Consider the following 21,981-nt stretch of genomic DNA (forward strand, 5'->3'; position numbering starts at 1 on the left):
TTTGACGAAATTTATAACCAAAGACAAGCCTAATTGGGTACGCATCCCATCCTCGTCTCAATCTATTAATTGTACTACCTTTATAAATAAAGGAAAAACAACAAGGCTGCGATTGCATATTTAATAATAAGTACAAACCATAAACAGTACAATCAGTTTTATTATCGGAATTCTACTTTATACAAATGGCTACTGAACGTTTTTTTTTTTTTTTTTTTTTGCAAAATTTATACACTTGTATAAACTACCTCCGACGCAGAACAAAATTGAGACTTTAACACAAAATTAGATCAATTATATATCTGCGTGCTGGCATTTTGTAATCACTTTGACTATCTATTGTAGCGTTGTTTTTGTTAGCAAAAAAAGAAGCACAGTCTAATAAGTTGTTTTCCTTGTAAAACAGCCACTTTGAAGACCCCACTGATTACAATTGGGAAGTCTTCTCGGTCACGTTCGTGCCCAATCCCTGGTTGTTATTGGGGCCCATTCCGTCCTCCGTAAAAGCCATGTTACCCATCCCCAGTCCATTTCCTTGCATCCTACAAACTTCGGGCTTACTAGTAACAATACTTTGGAGTTCGTACGCAGTCTCTCCATCGTTGTCGGGTGTGTGATGCATCTCAATTAGGGCAATGTACAAGAAAGCTCCCAGCACTCCGCCCAACAAACAGCCCACTACTGGTACCCAGGACCAGTTGTTTGCCTCACTGTGAAGTACAAGTGAACCAGCATTAGCAGACCGATGGAATAAAGTTATGAGAAAAGAGATCGACGCGCTGGCCTAGAGCTTAGCATCCCGCCTAGGGGAAGCAACACTGCTCTTAGACACTTCTTCACAACTCTTAAAAATTGTATTGTAAGGCGTTTGACTAGACAGTTTAATCATACGAGCCGACAGACCAGACTGGGTGACAGTAGCTCAATTGCAAGCTACAAAGGTTGTCTTTCCAGTGTCTTATCGTCCGGCCCAAAAACGATGGTTTTAAAAACTTGACAAGTTTGTAGGCGGCCGTTTTGGCGGGAACTATACGTACGCACTTCGTTTGACGCTGTGGAAGGCAATTCATGCTGCATAGCCTGATTCACAATAGGTTCGAGGTCGCTTACTCTCACACTCTCTTATTCTCTCTCACGAGAAAGCTCGTTTAAGCATTTATAAATAAAATTAATCAAATACTTACGTGAACACTTCAAAGCCCCAACCAGCAACGGCAGTAAACAATCTGGGTCCCAGATCCCTGGCGGGGTTTATGGCGTAACCACAATTATATCCGAAAGTGGCGCCAATGATAAACACTACAAGGCCAATTATCACTGGTACCACCCCCTGGTCGGGAGAATTGTTGTTCTTATCAATGATGGCGAACACGCAGCCCACCAGCAGAGCTGTGCTAACCACCTATCAAAGGTAGAGTAATTAATTAACGGATCAATCAGTAGCAATTAAAGGAGCAAATATATGGCAAAACTCTGTCATAGCTCATGAAGATGCCCGATATCCCTAAATTTTAAATTTAAAAACGTTAGTTATCCGAAGAATTCGAGATTTTGGCTTTTGGAGCTGATGAGCTATTCATCAGCCGAAACTTACTTACTTGTCGCACGAAAATTAGAACCAAACATAAGCGCGTCATACAAACCAAACGAATCTCTGAAACGTTAGGCCATCAGAATATATAACTTTTTGGCCCAGATCCCAGAAACACCTCTGGCCGGGTATGGAGATAAAAGCGGAACCATTTTATATTTTACATTGATCTCCCTAGATTCTGAAGGACGTACGTTTTGGATTACCCTGACGCTGGAAGGAAACACTTACATTACATTGAATTCCAACTTTATTAGTATTCTAGTAGAATTCTCCGACATACACGTTAACTCATACCATCACGGTCGCACAAAGGAGGAGGGGGTAGGGTGGATTGAACCCCTCCTTGGCATTTTCTTTGTAATAAGACATATCAAGTCATTTCACACGTAATAGATTGTCTTTGGTCTGCTGTACAAAATGGAATATTTAGTCGCAAAAGCTAACAATTCACCTGGTCTACAAGGCCATTCCAGGTTGATAAGTAGGATTGAGGATATGTTGCCCAGATCCCCGCTGTGCCATTTGCGCCCGATATCTGTCGGACGCCTCCATCAAACTCATTCAGTGCATCTATAAGGTTACAACAAGAGACCATGATCTACCTCATTTTCTCTTGGTTACAATTAAGCAACCAATTGTCCATGATAAGCTTAATACCAACTGCACGAGTTACATGGGGGATGTTAAGGTGTAGGAATTCATTAAGGCGTGGTGATTTATTTCTTGTTCCTCATTATACACACTAATGGAGTTCGATTTTGACTTAAGTTAACTCGGTATCATAAAGTACAGTTAAATTGAATAAAAATAGTCTTCTGTGATCTCCCCCCCCCCCCGTTCTTCTCTCTCATTTGATCCCCACCCCTTGAGTCCAAGGCCGCTGACATGCTTTGAAGGAAATTAAACTAAACAACCAGGTAATATTTGTTTGTCGGAAACTCTTATTTCCCTACATGGGTACTAAGTTCACCTTATTAAACAGGATTATGTAACAGAAGGAAGGGGTAATTGTATATCAGGGGATGGTTAGCCAAAATACCCTGGGGAAGAGATGACGAGAAACTAAATAAAAAAAACTCACATCTTTCGTGCAAAATTCTTTACATCTTTTACAATTGCCCGATAAAGCATTCTTACTACCGTAGAATTCCGAAAGTAACGCACCGCCCCCCCCCCCCCCAAAAAATAACGGCTTCCCGAAAGGAACTTTAATTTTTTACCTTCCTATTGAACCCCGAAAGTGACGGCCCATCCGAAAGTGGTAGACCTTTAAAGAAGTCACTAAGTTAAAAGAGAAACTCTCTGATCTCAAGCGCAATGCGGATGAAGCACTCTGACCGCCGGACTGAACAAATTGAAGAGTTATTTGTAATTTCATTTCCAAATTCACTGAATTTTTCTTGAAATTATGATTTATGGGCTGTATTTGTCTGGCAGCACATTCAATTGATGCACCGTAGTGTAATCAGTTCCATCACGATATAATGCGATAAAATAGTTTCACCCTTCAGTACCAGCATTTGGGACCTTTATTGCTTATACAGTCTGCTTTGGTTATGTAGGTAGTCAGGAACACACACCAATGGAACTTTTTATTTCATGTGTTATGCGTCCGGTTTGTCTGAAATGACTGTTACCGTACAAACGTTTTTAATCATCCGAAAGTAACGGGTACCCATGACTAACGTAACGGCTACCCGAAAGTAGCGGCTCTTTTTGCTTGCTAAATCCGAAAGTAACAGGGACCGTTACTTTCGGAATTCTACGGTAACTAAATAAGTTATGAAATGAAAAAGGGTGTTGTCTGAGAGCTGGCGAACCTGTACTATAACTTTACTGTGTGAGTATTTGCATTAAACTCACCGTAGTATACTGCATAAATACAAGCCGAAGCCACGAAGGCTCCCAGCATCTGGGCCGTCCAATATACGGGAACTTTTCTCCAGGGAATCCTCCTGACAACAGCGAAAGCTAATGTCACCGCGGGGTTCATGTGAGCGCCTGCAAAGAATCCAAATACGATCGATGGAACTGCTTCATTTAGGGTGATCCAGTTAATAGAATAGAAGGAAAAAGAATGCAGCTTGAAATTTTTAATTTAATTGCGACCGGTTACTGACAAGATGTAAGAAATGCTGTTTTTCGCTGTGGGTTCGTTTTGTTCGTTCAGAGGAGGAGCATAACTGTACGCCATGCTGGGAAGAATTTTGCCGACTTTTCGAACTGGAGAGGGTCATGCTGGTTTTAAGAGAACAGGTCACACTTCTGATCTGTAAATGCACCGTGTAGAGATTACCCCAGCGTGAAGAGACACTGCTTGAGGGCAAAATCGCTCACACAATTATTCAGATGCATACCTGAAACACCGCCAGCCCAGTAACAGCCGAGTGTGACTCCAATTCCCCAACCGAAGTTGACTGAGAAGAAATTTCCAAACTTCCATCTACTAAGAACCATCTGGGCCACTGATCCTATTCCAAACATCTACGAAATGTATATAAAAAAAACCTTTTTATGGCATTCCCTGTTTTCACGTGGAGAGTAAAGGTAACTTCATACGATTTTTGTTTTCGTTCCCTATTTGGCTTCTCTGAAACTGGATGCAACGTGGCTGGGTGCACATCTATAGCTGTATTTGAGAAAAAGGCAATTTTGAGTTGGGCTCTGCTTAAGAATTCATGGCGACATCAAAGGCGGGTTTGAATTTTGCATGAAGCTTGCCTATCCCCACGCCATTTGATAACTGTTGCGCTGCTTGGGAATGGAAAATTAAAAAATTAACAAGAAAGGGAAAATAACCTGACCATCTATTCCAATTTTCTAGCTTCTTCACAAACGCAAAATTTATGTTAATGTTTTTTTTCTAAGTACGAGAAGGCGTATATAAGGGATGTGGCATGCCGTTCTCGCGGTATGCCCTTCTCGCATTCACTATTTTTTTCAAAAATATCATATGGCAGTCTCGATTTTTTGCAAGGCCATTAAAGATAGTTTGCAAGGCTATGAAAGTCTCGAAGTACAGATTGTTGTTTGTTTGTTTGTTTTTTCATAGACAAGGTCTGAATGTCTCAAGCTCGCAATTAAAATGAAATAAATTAAAATAAATTTCTTTTAGCTCTTTAATTAAATTGACAATTGTTTGCTTTTGTATAAATTTAACTCGTGAACGTACGGTTGGGAATCCTTCTGCGATAGAGGGCCAGACTGTCAACATCAAGAATTTGCGAACGGGACTTTGGGCGTGATGCTCAACGAGTTTGCCTTTGAATTCTAAAGGTCTCTGAAGAGTCTCTTGGCCGAGACGAAACGCGCGTCAGACTAGCCACGAACATTTCACAAGTATTTAATTAAATTGCTTTGTATTATTTCCCATTGGGATAGTCAGACCTTTATATGCCACTCCTTGTGAAAATCACACCACTTGACGCCGACCAGTTTACTCGAGGCTGTTTTTCCTTATTATAAATATCGTTGTGTAAAATAGCGTGTAACATTTTCTTATATTTCCTTGTATACCAGAATCACTCAATCCACTCACCAGTAAAATGAAGGTGGAAGCGAACTCAGCCAAAGCTTCTCTCACCAAGGCGGGTAAACGAAAACGAACAGCCATGGTTAAAGTCTCTTCTCCGCACTATAGAATGGAATAAAGCGGAAAACTCAATTGAGTCTTGGTTATATAACAGCGTATTTAATTTTGACTGAAAAATGAAACGCGTTGGAGTTCCAGAATTATTTTGAACTTGAGCCAACGTCTTGTATTTTTAAGCAGCGTTTGTAATGGTACAAAAGATTCCAGCGGATTCACGACATCCGTAACTGGAGACCAAAAAACAATTGAAGACACCTTGTCGCCAAGACCGTCCTATCGGAGAGCACGTAAAATACAGATGAAATAAGTATTTGTTTGCCACAAAGCGTTCTATGGCCGTGTTATTGTCAACCGATTTTTGTGGTTAAGAAGTTCATTAAAGAGAGTAATGTTGTGGGTCATGTAATACCGTAAATCCCGAGGAATTCACTGTTGGATTACGAGTTATGTAAGGATAATTCAATTCTAACGGACAATTGCGCTGCGCCTCTCCTGCTGAGAAGTAAATCGCTAGCAGCCTGGGATTCTTCTCCTGATCCAATTACTTGAATTCTCGTATTTCACCAAAACATACGGCCTTATCCAAAGTCTTCCTGTAAAAACTCTTTGAAAATTATTTCTAATGGTTTTCCTTCAATCAGGCCAGTTTCAGGATAACCGCAATTCAGACCCGAGCTTTCTACCAGAAAATTACGCCAAGCAAAGTTAATCCACAGAGACTTGAGCAAATATAACATCAGGGTTTAAATTTACGGCGGAATGATCAAAGAACAGTGTGTAGCTAGGTGGTCACTGGTCTACATGTAGACACACTAAAGGTTTGATCATCCGTGGTAAAGTTGGCTCTCCTGGCACAGACCATACACGCAGAGAAATATTCTGCATGTCATTTCATTGTTTACTCCATTCAGCTTGATCAGGGCTGGTACAAACAAACTTGATGATGCTTTATGCAGAAAGGAGTAATGAACATCGATTATTCAGTAAAGTGAAGTAGAATTTTTTAGCCGGTGTGGCCCATTTAGCATCATAAAAGATCTACCGGCGAATACGCGAACAAAGAATTTGAAACCTTTTTTTGTCTGAGACTCGGTTCAAGATCCTGCGGCCTCAAGACGTGACTAGATAACTCTACCCGAGGTGCAAAGGACACAAATTATAAGTACTCGGTGGATAAGGAGATTAATAAAAGACGAAAAAAGAACCTGAAGTATAACATCAAGGTTAAGCAGATTAAAGAGTATAACATCAATTTTACAAGGTCTAACATTCTGAGCCTTGGGGCATTCTTATTAGGCGTCGAGATTCTGGGCGGCTATTTTGCCATTAAATTCTTCCTTAGATAAACGAAAGCAAATTCCTAAAGCAAATAAATAAATGTAAATAACAGCCGGAGCTTATCTTGTAAGCCTATATTAACATACAGCATCGAGACCATTTCCCACGAGAAAGAAAAATAATAAGAATATCATCAATTTTCTCAGTGGCACCCATAAACAAAGAAGTTCTGAAATTCTTTGATAGTTTCCGTGGTGTATACTTGCTTCAGAATGCTAAACAAGTTAGATCGAAGAAGCTTCTCTTCCACATGAATACTAGCTTGTGCCGCAGAAAGATAATTTCGTCCTTTACATTTGCTTTTATTTGTATGCCGGACGTGTCTACATTTTCCCTGGTCTTTTAATTCGATGATATGGAACAAACTCTATAATCCCAGGGTTTACTAATCTGACTGACTAAGCTCTTTTCTTTAGTTTTGCTTGTATGCACTAGAGGTGTAAAACGGGTTCTTTTTATGGCACTATATCCTCGGGGCGTTTAATGGTATAGAATTCAATGGAAATCACACTTTATATTGTACCAAACAGTCGCCTGGATATATCGCTACAAGTAGCCTTTCTGCCACTGGAGACCTTCAATTCCGCCAAATTTTAACGCTTATAAACTCAGCTGCTCAGAAAGTAAACAACATTATAATTATCATCAGCCCCATGACAAAATAAATTTTAATGCAAAAATCTGGCTAAGTAACATACATGAAAACAATAGCCCAGGGTAATGGCGGAAGGTATCTAATTTCTCCCCTTGGCTAATATTAATCGAGAAAATGCACCATTAGCTTGACCTGATAGAACAATGTTTCGTAGTTACTTTCATGAAACTTTTCAACGTGATGTCCACTTCTAATGTAGTTTTTCAATGTTTTATTGAACGAACAGAGTCATTGTATAGCTGCGGAAATTAAGTTTACTACCCTACCAGTTGCCTCTCCCACTTATAGATCACCACCTTGATATCCTTTCCTCAAGACATTGTCTAGCAGTTCTTGCTACAGGCACACAGTAACAATGACTTCGCTCAGTACATCCCATACTGATGAATGAAATAACTACAAATTTTCGTGCAATGTGTTTAAAAAAATGGCTTGCTGACATTGCCGTCGTTGTATGAGCCTTGAGGGCAAATCTGCGGCATTTTCTGATGTCGGAATTTGTGACGTTTACAATTTGGAACTGTCTGTCAGTCTGAAGCAAAACCACCGTTCAAATCCGCATGATAAGTCAAGCTTTTCAGTCTACGCGGAGTCTGTTGCAAAATTGGGGGGCGGTAAAACGATCGAATTGCAAATAGGCCGGACTTAGAAAAGAATAAAACCAAATTTATAAATCTTGTTGTTACGATTAAGAAAGATCTTCCAAATAAACCAATTTGTTGAGTGATGTATGTTAAACATTTTGTTGTGACGTTTCCAGGGCAGGCCAAGCGTGCCTTTCCTCCTTGCTAAATCCAGTGCCCATTTATGTTTGTGCAAAACTAACTGTATCAAATCATTTCTGGGATGCCAAGCAGCGATTTGCAGCAATGTAAACAGTGCCGTACCTATCCGAAAAAGACTAACGCTACGAAAGTACCATTTACGAAAAAGCTAAAGCAAAATGCAACATTATTTAATTACGATAATTAGTTGAAATATTGTGCCTTTTTTTCCGAAGACAGATATGTTTTATGTGGCATCGAATTTTAAGAAAAAGTAAACAAATATTCGGCCGTGTTGAATTTAACCAGAAGAGGCTTATAAAACGGAATTAAATTTATTAGCGACGGTGTTCTTGTAGCGAACAATAAAACACCGATGCTAACGAGAACAGATTGAGCAATTGAAGAAGAAGCTGCAAATAAAACGGGTGATAAAGTGACTACGGGTGACAAAGAAACTTTGCATTAGGGTAACTAATGCAAATGAGACTGTTCTTTTCAACCAGCTCTGGGCTATAGAACGCAATGACCTGGTTCGCAAGGTTAAATTTTACAAGAATTACTCAAGCACTTACATTATAAATAAAACGATGCCTGTCCGGTGTTGGAATTTGTGGCTCGAGTTCCTACAGCGTGAATATACTGTTTCTGTTTTCTCCTTCGCTGTGGCGTACGTGGGTAGTGGATGTTTATGTGTTCAAACAAGGCTATGCATTAAGCATTAACCAGCAGTTATTAGTTTTGGTAAATAAACACTGTGACGGTATCTTGACATAAAGCTTTGCCACAATGGTGTTTCACGGACCTAAGATAGACAGATTCGAGAGAGTGTGTGGGAGGTCTTCATAAAACGAGGCCTGATGGGCAGGTGGATTTCGACCAAGAACGAATTCGAAACTCCAGATCAAAGTGCAATAATCAAATCTCCTCTAATTCTACCATTCTTCTGTGTCTAGCAAATAGCTCACGGTGGGTGCGAGACATATTGCGTCGGTAATAATCAACCATGTGACCGCCTCAGACTATACAGACTAGACTTAATTACGAAACATGCTCTAACGCTTAATTGAAGCAATGTAATCTGGCCATAGCTAAAAGAGGGAAATGGTTGTAAGACCCGACAAAGTTCTTTGCTGTTTGTTTTTGTTCGCTGTTTTTGCCTCTGGCCGTGCACAAAACACAATACGTGTTTACTTCTGACTGAGGACTACTCTGAGGAACAAATCAATAGAAACGTTTTGATTACGTATACGTAATTCATGCATTCAAAACAAAAGACTGCACGGTGGTGGACCTTTCATCATAATTCTTGGCATCTTTGTTTGTTCCTTTGATGTTTACCGGACATAACCATAACCATTCCCCTCTATTAATGATCTGGCTTATCAAGAAAGGTCCATCTTTGCAATATTTTCTGACAGGCGATTATGAACAATTTCAAGTAATTTCTACCTGTATTAGACAGCTTCTGAACGCGGACTTGGGGAGCTTGGACATGGATTATAAGTGGTACAAAAATAATCCGTTTGTGATTGAGCTGACAAGACTTAGCGTCTTCTTATGATATATTGTAAATGAAATAACTTGAAACGGGCATGGGCGCGCACGCGGCAAGGCACGCGAGATTCACGAGTCGTGGGAGACGTGACTGGACTGGCTCACCGCGGGGTTCTTTCAAAAAGAAGTTCACGCGCTCTTTTTATTTAATTGACATCTTAAATTTATCTCATTTCACGTGGAAAGGCTAGGTGTATCATTGTCCGAGGAGCAACGTGCGTCATTGTTCAGTAGGTAAAAGATAGGGTAACACAACCCCGCCTTCCCCGCCCCCCCCCCCCCAAAAAAAGTCGCATTGCCGCTAACGTGGGCTCGAGTGACCTCGAGAGAGCGGCGGAAATCGAGACTACCGGTGGTAACGCTGTAGTGGGCCAGAGAAGAACTCTTTGTTGCGATGCAAGAATTTCGCTTGACTCGTTAGCAGGAATATTGGATGGAATATTGCTTTTTACGATTAGAAGTTATTCCAATAAAATCAGTTGTATGTTTTGGAGGCGTTTAATTAAGGGTCTTTCAGCTGTTGGAATATCAATATTTCTTCTCTTTCTGACCCACGGCGACTCTTGTAACGAGTGCAGGAAGAAACTCCTGAGAGCGATAGAACACACAGAGAAAAGAGCTGTAGGACCTTATGATTTTTATATACCAGGGGAAGTCAGATGACTACCCGCTTGAGGCTGGTGATGACAAGATCGGATAACAATTACCGACAAATGGCTTTTCTCTTTTCAAATGGTTTTAAATTAGATATCCTGAAGTCATGAATTTCGTCTGGTGATGTTTCTCCCTTCATTATGTCTTGACTCAAAAGTTCAGTTCAGGTTTTGTGTTATACGTCATCCGATCTATATTACAGGCAGGCGGAAGATGACAATTTTTTTCTCTGCGCCGAGTACATTAGTTCTATCGCATTTTTGGTATAAATCTACTAGCACTCTATCACGAATGGCGTTCTATGATTGGCTGCGCTGCTCACTCTCTATTCTTTTGTAAATAGTGAGTAGGCTAGTAGTGTGTGCATCTTAACGAATTGGGGGCTGCTTCTTTGCGTTTTCGAAGTATTTGGACCACTAGTAGATTTATACTAAAATTATTAGATTATTCGCTCTCAATTTCTATGCGTGACAATTGACTCGGGCTGCGCCCTAGTCAGCTATTACGTGATAGAAATCGAGAGCGAATAACGTAATTGTTTTAATCAGAAACAAAAGTGAACCTTCGAGAGAAGGAACACACGAGATGCAGGCTAAAGTGTTTGTACAGCTTTGTCGAGTTCTCCCAAACTGTTAAGAGTGTTTGTATGACTCGATAGAAACTCGGAGAAAATGTTTTCTTTTTCTATTTATATAATAACTCAAATTATTCTCGCATCTTGATTGGTTCTCACCTATGATCTATTAGAGGACAGAGGCATAGAGACGTCAATATAACAAACATTTTGTCTCGGTTTTTCAAAAAAGCGGACATTTTGAGAATTAAAACAATATTTCACGTCACTGGGCGAAGGTTGATGTGGAAGAAAGTCTTGACGAAGCTGTGAACATGTACGAGAAGCAGGAAGAAGAAATAAAAGCACGATAATAAAACTGAACAGTTACCTCAACGAGAAGTGGAGAGATTTTTGAAGTGGAACAAAGCGCTTAAGACAACTGTGTTTGTAGTTGGTGCTGTAGTAACGGTTATGCTTCGTACCAGCAATTGTCTATCTCCTTTTAGAAGTATCCAGTGGCGGATCTAGGGGAGGGGCCCAGGGGGCCCGGCTCCCCCCTATTTGGGTAAAAAAAAGAAAAAATCACAGAAGGAAGTAAAGCCGGCAGGGCAAGCAAAACAAAACTGCTCTCCCCCCCTCCTTAGCTCAAGGTCTGGATCCGCCACAGGTATCCATGCAAATACTCCGCTCGAGCGAATACTTTTTGCAACTGGGTTCACACATTTGTCATGATCAGCTCTTTTCTTAATCCATTGATTTACTGTTGGCGTCTACTCAGAAATGAGAACGTTTGTCTTTAGAACGAGAAGACGAGCAGTCGCCGTGGATCAGTTAAACCAATGAAACGAAAGGGCTTTAACTTAGTGCAAATCAAATCATTGATGTAAAATAAGTACCATTGCAAAATGACTGCCCAAAATGAAATTAAAAGAAATTCCACTGCCATCGTAGTTTGTTTAGTCTTGTTAAATATAATTTCCCATGTTTCAAGCTTGCTTTTTACACAAGCTATTTGGTTTCACGATCCAACATACAGCTAATGCTAGTGTTTTTTGGCTAATTTTGCCGTTTAGAGATAGGAAGAATTTTATACGGTTTATTTAAAAAAAAAAAAGAAAATTGTATTGCATTTACAAATTTCCAACGTTCAGACAAAATTATATTCTGTTCAAAATTTCAGCCTTGGGTTTATTCTTAAAAGTCTAGAGATTTCAGCCTCCATATTCTTGTAACAAAACTGTTCTGGATCGACGTTTTACAACAAAAATTTAAAACAAGCAAAGTGTCACAAATGATTTTGTGATTTTCTTAAACTTTGTTTGATTCCACACATGGAAAGTTATTTTCATATGGATCACGCTAAGAAGACTTAAGGTGGCCGAACACAGATTTCGCGCGCACTCTTGCTAATGCGATTCCGTGCGCGCACAAGGATTGCAAAAAACAAACACGACGTTTATACAGCGATCATTTATTTGCTCAATGCCCGCATTATCTGTGTTATTTTTTTCATAATCGAACAACGTGTGTTGATGGTTTTAGTCTTTTCCTACAAAGGTATGTTAGAAAAGGTAACGCTGCAGAGAACCCAGCAATTCTCAGATTTTTCTTTGTTACCAAAAGAACCCAGTTAAATGCAGCGCGGCGTAGTAAATAAAAAAATTTCGATTGAGTGTGGAATAGCTTTCTCGGAAATACGCTCATTTATCGAGAAGCAAACATTAGAATTTCACGAAATTTGGCACGAAAATACTTTAGGAAATAAGTAATTGGAGTATTGGAAAAAAATTGAATTTTAACGGAGGAAATTCTAGAGCTTCCAGTGAACCTTCAACAAGAGATAATTAAAGATCTTTCTGTTAAATTAGTATTACAATAGTCAGTGTTAACTTGAGAGCATCGTTACAAGCTTGTTGCATGCAAATTATAAAGAAAATCTTATTACTAATTTTTTTGCAAATAACCAAAACCGATTTTAAAGGCCTGTTTATATTTATTCATGTTGCCATGGCAACGGCACATACGTCAGCTTAACTATAAAAAAAAACAAGTTTATGTTGTTAACTTGCTTGTTGTCATTTTTGAGGTTTTAGAGAAAAAGGCGAACGAAGCGCAGGTATCAAAAACTGTGTTCAGCCACCTTAAGTTACAGCGTATCCAATCACAAAAGTACGGAAAGTCACGTGATTCAATTCTGAGAAAACAAAAGAGTCACATGTTTTTTTATCGACATCGAAATGTTAAACTAGTATTATTGCTGTGCGAAGAACATCGATAGGTGTTTGCGGATATTTTGTCAGGAATTCGACGAGAAACTATCTGGAAGGTGCAACAATCCATTTAAATAACACTCTAATCCTGTGACTCAGTAAGTTTAGCGGTTTACAGAGTCAAAGATTCAAGTCGTGAAGCTACCATCGAACGCCCACAAGGCGCCGGGAAACCCAACAGAGTTATTTCAAGCTGTTATGCCAGAAAATGCGAGAAAATGGCGAGTTCCTGGTAAATGGGCCCAGAAACAGGTCCAGCATCATGTGGCTTGTACGAAGCCTGAGCTACAGGCTGCCATCTTCAAAACAGGTGGAAGACTGGTAGTGCGGCAAGAACAGTTTAAGGAAGATGAATGTCTGAAGACAGTATCGCATTTCAGTGATCAAATAAATTGTTACGTCTTTATTATTCTTTCTTTTCAAATTCTTGTAATATTAAGAATAATGTCCAAGTTCGGTTTTGTTTTCTATTTGTTTTTGCTAGAAGAGCTTATATTTTCATTACCCAACCCCCAGTCTGGTCTTTTGATCTTCCCAGGTTTAGAAGGAACGTTTTCCGTCTCTTAATTAGATGAGCTGCCCTCCTGAGCTACGAGTCCCAACTACCGGAGGCATGCTAGTCAGGGCGCCAGTATCTCGCCATCGCACCTCCAGAATCTGTTAAAGCGGTCCTGCAACAGGTCTGCTTGTGGTAGGAGCCTGGTTAGAAGATGCTATTTGAGACGCGAGCCAGGACAGAGCATTAGGAGCTTATCCTTACAGCTGCTCCTAATCCATTTCGATCAACATAGCATTACATACTTTATATTAACAGCTATAAGTAAAAGCATATATAAGGTCAAACCGTATGTTTCTTCACCTTGAAATCAATTTTTCTTTTTCATGAAAAGTTGTAATAACGCAAACCATTAAACCTGCCAAAGAATCGAAAAACACTTACATCACTGAGCATTCAGTAACTGCCACAAAACGTCCAAAAGCAACTATGCAACTATTTTTATAACTTTTCCTTCTAAATATTGACACTGCATGATAAGTATCGAAACTTTTTTTTTTAAATGAGGCTGGCCCTGGCTCGTGCCCTTTTCAATCATTAAAAGAAATTGATATTGGTACAAAATAGATACCAGAAATGGAAAGAGCGTGATAAAGTGTAAGAAGTTACGGTTATCTAAAGGTTCAAAAAATTGACAAGATCTGTGAGGAAAAACGATGCTGGATAGCATGTTTTGCCATCGATCGATGGCAAAAACAATATAGTGTGAACAGACATGAAATAGGAGTGATCAGATGCAGCTCACCGATTGGACACCAAAAATACCATGCCCCAAATTTTTTGCCCAATGAAAAACCAGGATTTCGTTTTGGGGTTAGTCCGATAAGCATTAGCTTCCAGAGCAGTTAGGCTGTCCTTGTAAACAATGGTACAGGCTATCTTTTCGATTCTGCTGCTCTGTTCACATCTTTTAACCCTGGTTAACCACCCTGGGTTCTGGGGAAAGTATCTGAAAGTTACAAACATAACAACTATAAAACTCTATGGACTATTCACTACAGAATCAGTGATCTGTATGAGATAACAATGAATAGAGATAGACGATAAAGATTAGCAAACGTCCAAAATTTATTTGTTTCGGACTGCTAGATTGCATCTATTTGGACCTATTTAGCGGACTTCCGGGAAATATATGTTGGGAAATATGTTTTGATAAACCCCAGTGATATCTAATGTCAGTGGGTTACCACTGGGAGGCGCGGTGGCCTCATGGTTAGTGCGCTCGTCTCCGGATCGAGCGGTCCGGGTTCGAGCCCTGGCCGGGGACATTGTGTTGTGTTCTTGGGCAAGACACTTTACTCTCACAGTGCCTCTCTCCACCCAGGTGTATAAATGGGTACCGGCGAACTTAATGCTGGGGGTAACCCTGCGATGAACTAGTATCCCATCCAGGGGGGAGTAGAAATACTCCTAGTCGCTTCATGCTACAGAAACCGGGATAAGCTCCGGCCTGATGGGCCACTTGGCTCGCTTGCAGACTTATTATTATTATTAGTGATATCTAATAAGATCACTGCCTTTAAAGGCTGATGGTTCTTGATAGATAAGTCCATGACTTACCGCGGTTCAGAAAAGAGCTGAATAATCTACATGTATATAACTATTTAGCCGAAAGAAAATACGCGCGCTGATTGGTTAAAAATCGTGTTTTTTATTTAACAAATAAAGAAGCCTAAGCCGTGTATTACACTATGGTAAAACACGACTGGCATTTGAGAACACGAGCGAAATGTAGAAAACACGAGTCGCAAGCGAGTGTTTTCTGCATTTCTCGAGTGTTCTCAAATGTCCGGAGTATTTTACTACAGTGTAATACACGGCTTAGGCTTCTTTATTTGTTAAATAAAAACACGATTTTTAACCAATCAGCGCGCGTATTTTCTTTGGGCTTAATAGTTATATACATGTAGATTATTCAGCCCTTTTCTGAATTGGCTTGTGGCCGATATAACGGGCGCTCTGATTGGCTAAGAGCGAGATCTGAGTGGTCATTATGCAGCCGTGATGCCCACGGGCCGATTACGGATTATGCAGATTAGGAAGAGCCCGGGTCTGAAAATTCAAGCGCATTGAAACGATGAAAGCCGATTAAAATCAGTAAGAGAAAGTAAGTAGCTAAAAGTTTAGAGATATTTCCTTATAAAATTTATATAGATGACTTACCAGCCGGTAACCTTGGCGGGCACTAGTGAAAAACAATCAAAGTTTGCCGAGTCTTAAGTAAAGCTAAAATCGCTAAGTGAAAAACACCATTGGCAGATCTGTCATGCATCCTGAGCAGAACACCACGAAGAAACGTATAAGTTATCATCTTAGTCACAACAATTACCGAAATATTGAGCTCCCTCAAAGTTCTCATCAAATAGATTCCCTCGCTTTAACACAAGCAAGTGTAAATCAGCTTCCAGGATCATTAGATGCAAACAATCAGGCGGTTTCTGTCGGTAGCAGTGTTTCTGATAACTGCAGACGTTCACAAGGCTTGAAATGTTGATCCATAAATCCCAGAATAAAGAAGGCTAAGATGTGTTGTCGAAAGCGAATGCGAAGGTCGAGTTAAGCTTATTTTGAGCAGTGCATTCTGAAGCATTAGTATTTTCTTTCACCGAAAGACCGTTGGTTTGGACAATTTTGAAGCACTTTCTGTCTTTTCTATGTCCGTTGACGTTTCGCCACAGAAGTCGGAAAAACTCCCCCATCAACTTGTGGCACCACGATACTACTAAGGGCCTGATTACATGAGCTGGGCTGCTTCGGTGTGCCGAGATCAACTTTCAGCCCGGTGTTACATGATGAACCGTGCTGGGCTTGCTTAATGGACTGGGCTGGCCCGGCAAACGCGATTACATGGAAAAATCTCAGCCCGTTTAGCCGGGATTCCGGCACCGCGATACCGGGATCTCGGCAAACCGGGCTGGCGCGGTTGTCATGTAACCGCGAAGTTGATTTTTGTTGCGTTTAACAAACGTGCCGAGATTCCTGCAAACTGACACCAGCCCGGCTAACCGGGTCAGCCCGGCTCATGTAATCAGGCCCTTTTTGAGGCTGTGACAATCACTTTTCGCGCAGCAGAAGACTGTGCACAACACGTGTGCAAAGGTGTCTCTATCGCAAGTGGACCGCACAAGGGCCATGTCGCCTGACAGCGACGATTCTCTGACTGAATCTATCTTTGTTTCGAAAACGTGTGTTGATGGACTTAATTTAGTCGAATCAACTTCGACCTTATCTTTATTTCTCGAAATCTTTGCTAACCATTTCCTTGTGTGCTTGTCTAGTGAAAGCGCCGGTTCATTTTCCGATCGACAGGATAACAATGTTACCGCCATATCGCGAAGCCAATCTCGATCAGTCGCCAAACATCGTTTTAAAAAAGAACAAACGTTTAAGTTTATTCACGACAACGAGTTTGACTGAAAATAGAACAAAAATAAACAATTATTTACAACATTAGACGGCTGAACGGACAAACCCCGAAAAACACAAACTTACAGCTTTTTCCCGAAATGAATGATTGACCTCTGGTAGACGATGATCACGAAAAGGAAATTATAAGAACAGCGACAACGACTAACTCTAATATAACTCGAAGGATGTTAGTTTGACCGTTGCCACAGATTTTAAACTACTAGTAAAACAAAATGTTAAAAAGAAACCGAACAACTCTTTTAAAATTAACAGGCCGCATCAACGCCACAAAGAAACTCCAGATGAAGAAGTACTGAAAATAGCTTTGCACGCCCTTTTCAGCGAAACCCGTCAAAGTCCCTCGGATTTTTCACAGACGCAATTGAATATATCAGAAATATATTTTGTTTGGTGTTTCAACCTAAGAAAGGTCAGTTACTATTGACATTACAGGGAAATAAGTTCGCATCTTGTTTTTTTTCATAAAAGTCCATCAGTAGCAGATGAAATGGTAGTTTACTGAAGCGCATCCGGCACGGCGTGGGAATCTACAAAGACCTAAGGCTAGTTTTAGAAATCTGTCCCGAAAGTACACATCAATATTCCTAACTGAACATATGGATATTCCTACACTAGCCATTACAGGAAAAAAATGGTTTATGATGATAGAATTCTGTTCACGGATATTCTTTTCCCCCCTTCCTAAAATATCGTAAGGTATTTTTCCCTTGTCCGAATCTTATCATCCGTAATATGATTACCGCATTTTGTCATTCTCGCATTTTATCATCCGCATTTTGCCATCCGCTTTTTATCATCCTCATTTTGTTATCCGCATTTTATCATCCGCCATCCGCCATCCGCCATCCGGTCCGCACTTTACAGAGACCCCTACCGTACTGACATCTCTATCGCTCGGTCAATACGGCAAGACCTCAGTTTGAGATTTTCCCGTAACGACCGAACCGTCGAGGTTATTAAGTTGTTTATTATATGGTTCATGAATTAAAGAAAAGAAAAAAATATTCGAGCGGAAGTCGTCAATTAACGTCCGGCGATGGGCGCGTTTACCGATTCATTCTTTGTCTCAAACCCAGGGCAAACCTACACAGTCAGTGAACTTCACCACCGTATTACGTATTCCGTTAAAACACACATTTCTTTACGGGAAAAATGATTGTCACAACCTCAAAAAGGTATTTTAGTATCGTGGTGCCACAAGTTGATTGGGCAGTTTTTCCGACTTTTGTGGCGAAATGTCAACGCATATAGAAAAGACAGAAAGTGCTTCAAAATTGTCCAAACAGACGGCCTTTCCGTGAAAGAAGATACTAATGCTTCAGAGTGCATTGCTCAGAATAACTCGATCTTCCCGTTCGCTTTCGACAGCATATCGTCGCCTTCTTCATTTTGGGATTTATGGATGAACTTTTCAAGCCTTGTGAACGTCTAAAACTTCCTGCAGTTATCAGAAACACTGCTACCGACAGAGAACGCCCGCCCAGTTTACATCTGATGATCCTGGAAGCTGATTTACACTTGCTCGTGTTAAAGCGAGGGAATCTATTTGATGAGAACTGTGTCGGAGTTCAATATTTCGGTAACTGTTGTGACTATAAGATGAAAACCCTTTACGTTTCTTTGTGGTGTTCTGCTCAGGATGTATGACAGAGCTGCCGACGGTGTTTTTCACCCAGCGATCAGTTTAGCTTTACTTAAGGCTCGGCAAACTTTGATTGTTTTTCACTAGTGCCCGCCAAGGTTACGGGCTGGTAAGTTAAAAACGACTTCTATATAAATTTAATTAAGAAAAAATCTCTAAACTTTTAACTACTCGGAATTAAATCTATTTTCTCTTACTGTTTTTAATCGGCTTTCATCGTTTCAATGCGCTTGAATTTTCAGACCCGGGAAAACGATAAAAACGTCGCATTTTATGGACGAGTGACAGTCACTGCACTCTAATTAACAATTAGATTATGAGCTCGAGATTTCGAGGCCTTCGGCCTCATCAACTATCACCTCATAGAAATCGAGAGCGAATAATCTAATTGTTTTAATAGAATTCGAACTTAAATTAAAGCAAATAATGGTTTCCAAATATTTTGCGACGCATTATTGAACTTAACGCTTTAACAGAATCGCACGTATTGAATTGTCCTTGGTAAATTTTCAGTTGTTTACGCGCGCGCACCGGTTTTTCAATAGTTTCAAGTTTTTAAAGTCAAGAACCGTTTATGTCCTTCTTTTTGTCTTCTCAGGAATATAATTATCCATTTACATCTAAATTTTCTTCCAAAACTTCGGAAGAACAATGAAAACGTCGCATTTCGTGGACGACCGACAGCTAGTGCATTTTAATGGCTGATAGTATACGAGTAGCTCAGCCAGTCAGATTGCAGCATTTGTTACCGCTAGAGTTCCGAGTTGTCTAGTTCCCGCGTAGAGCTGCCACAGATTGGGAACCGTGGTTTACCCGTACAATAGAACATTTCACTGGCTGAGATATCAATAACACGAATATCTTTTCATTCAACATATACATGGAAATTTGCAAGGAAAAACAGCACCACAAGTTGGTCGTCATATCAAGCTTTATCTTTTTTTCCACGGCAATACTTTTACGCCGACTCCGGTTACGCCTGAGATTAAGATTAAGGAAGTTCTAAACCCTTATTTCGGTGCTTTCCACGGTTTGTGGAGGACGAAGTCAGCTGGGCTTGACTGATAAATTTAGGTTGTCAAAAAAGCAGGGAAAAGATTTCTTTCTATCAGAAATTTTGAAATGAAATCTCAGAGGCAGCGTTACTAACCTTTATTCCATTCGCCAAACATTGGAAAGTTATCGTTAAACACTGCGTTGAGTCGCATCACCAAGCACATGAAGTTTGGACTACTTGCACACTTTTCGTACAGCCTTTTTTTATTTTACTTTCGTGATGACCGATTCCACCTACGAATCCCTGCATTTCTCCGTCAGAATACTTTTACTTTTGAGTTAATTAATAAACTTTTTCCTTTCACCGATAACCTTTTCCTTTCCTTTCTTAAATCTTTCTTAGCGTGAAATGTTTTCGTCGCTTTGCTCTGCGGATTTCGTGTCCGGCGCGGAGTCTCTGCTTTCATTCTTTCAGTCGCTGTGATTGATTTGTCGCGTCATCTCATGAATTTGATAAAAACAAGCAACTTGATCACGAAAGTACAATACATTTTCCTCTCATTGACAGATTTTTTTCCATAGTTGTTTCATAAAAGCGATAGACCACTCTTTCTATGGGTTTACCGGCGCAATAAACCACTTGGGATGTTGGGAGAACACTCGAGAAGCTTGGAAATCACTCGCCTGACGGCTCGTGATTTACAAGCTTTTCTCGTGTTCTCCCAACATTCCGCGTGGTTTATTGCGTCAGTAAACCCATAGAAAGAGTGGTCTATTGCTTAAATAACCATTGAATATCTGAAGCAATAGACACCAAAAATCATTCTAAATAACCGTTAAAAATTGTTAAAGCATAAAATACAAACATGCTTAGTCTAAACTTTAAAGTAATGGACAAGGACAGGTTTTGGTCACACAGTCTCTGGCTGTGTGGCTTTCTTTATAGCTGCTTATTTTGTAATTAAGCTATTAATAGCGGAGCTCCTGCGCGCCGAAGGCGCAAGAGCGGAGCGCCATACCTTAGAAGATTTAGTAACTCATCGATCTGAAAAATTTTGGTTGTCACGTGACTGTCCGTACGTATGTCCGTCCGTCCGTTCGTACGTCCGTACGCCAATACTTTGAAAACTAAGAGAGCAGCACCATTACCATGGCTACATCTTTAATTTTTGGGCATCCAAGCTATTGATAATTGACAGCTGTCACAACAAGCTATCCGCTGACCAGTATCACGCGACGATATCGCGGGCTCAGGTTTAGAGTTCATTGAGGTTGCGTGTGTTTTTAAAGATGACCGTTAACCAGTTACTGATTTTCCGATTGGATCGCGGGCTTAAGTCAGGTTATTTCTTTGGGGGAGAAGGAGGGAGTACTCGCAAAGGCAAAATTTCGGCGTAAAGTAATCCCTGGCGCATTCTTAACTTTTCTTGTGACATCTTCCTTGCATAATCCTATCTTGGAAAGTTCTTAATATATTGCGCACGTAATTTATACAATCTTGGTTAGGATTATTGTATATAGTTTAATTTGTTAAAATTTAACTCGAAAAACTAGCAAAACCACACGTTGAAAAATCACATGTTCACAATTGATCATTTTTTGAGTTTCTGATCCGAGAAAAATAATTCTCTTTTTTACTTCATGGTAAGTTTTTGCAATCTATAAGTTTTTGGCTAAATCTATATATTAGTTTTTGGCAACATTACCTCTATATCATATAGCAAATGAAGAAGCCTGCGGCTCGTGTTTTTTACATTTCCCTCGTGTTCTCAAATGCCCGTCATGTTTTATCACATTGTAATTAATACACGGCTTAGGCTTCTTTATCTGCTAAATAACACGGCTTTTTGAACAATCAGAGCGCGCACAGTGACTTACCTATATTACAAAACTCGATAGAAACAGAACTAGTACGAGCTGTTCACGTAACGATGGCGCGAGCAAAGAGAATTTACAGCTTGATGATCTCGCTTGTCGGCTCGTGTTGCCACGGCATTTCACGTTCTCCCAAACTTCCACTCGTGTTTTTATGAAACAATAAGATTATTAATTATATAGCTCCATCGAAATCCAATATTGCCAACAGACCTATTCTTTATTAATGTTTGCAAAGTGTCCAAATTTAAAATAAATTGGATAGCTTTTGCTCGAACGTTTAGTTTAGCTTTGAACAAACTGTCCAATTTGAGAAAAATCTGGATACTTTCAATCAACCAATGAAATGTCAAGATAAATAAAAGAACCGAGTATTGGCCAATCAGGTTGCAGCTATTATCACTGCCATCAAACGTCACCGAGCGATTTTAGCTCGCTAAGTTTTCTTATGTTTTGATAATGGCGGAATTTCCCGACTTTTCTCTGCATTTTTTTGACGTCTA

General features: G+C 40.1%; 1 protein-coding gene across 1 annotated transcript; it reads right to left on the bottom strand.

Annotated features, from left to right (window-relative positions):
• Positions 1-107: 107 nt before the first annotated feature.
• LOC110050167 (aquaporin-7-like) lies at positions 108-8,660 on the bottom strand. Its single transcript, XM_020756051.2, has 7 exons — positions 8,519-8,660; positions 5,133-5,228; positions 3,952-4,078; positions 3,458-3,595; positions 2,046-2,164; positions 1,185-1,402; positions 108-710 (listed from the first exon to the last, which is right to left on the bottom strand). Exons 2-7 carry the CDS (start codon positions 5,205-5,207, stop codon positions 428-430), a joined length of 960 nt encoding a protein of 319 aa, XP_020611710.1. The 5' UTR covers positions 5,208-5,228; positions 8,519-8,660; the 3' UTR covers positions 108-427.
• Positions 8,661-21,981: the final 13,321 nt, after the last annotated feature.

This window comes from Orbicella faveolata, unplaced genomic scaffold, assembly GCF_042242905.1.
Source record: "Orbicella faveolata isolate gen_17 unplaced genomic scaffold, um_ofav_v1 contig_46, whole genome shotgun sequence".
NCBI lineage: Eukaryota > Metazoa > Cnidaria > Anthozoa > Scleractinia > Merulinidae > Orbicella > Orbicella faveolata.

Coding starts and splice junctions, on each gene's coding strand:
- LOC110050167 (XM_020756051.2), bottom strand. CDS start 5,207: ATGGCTGTTCGTTTTCGTTTACCCGCCTTGGTGAGAGAAGCTTTGGCT. Junction 1,403..2,045: donor GGAATGGCCTTGTAGACCAG/GTGAATTGTTAG, acceptor TACCTTTGATAG/GTGGTTAGCACAGCTCTGCT. Junction 711..1,184: donor TGGGGCTTTGAAGTGTTCAC/GTAAGTATTTGA, acceptor TGTACTTCACAG/TGAGGCAAACAACTGGTCCT.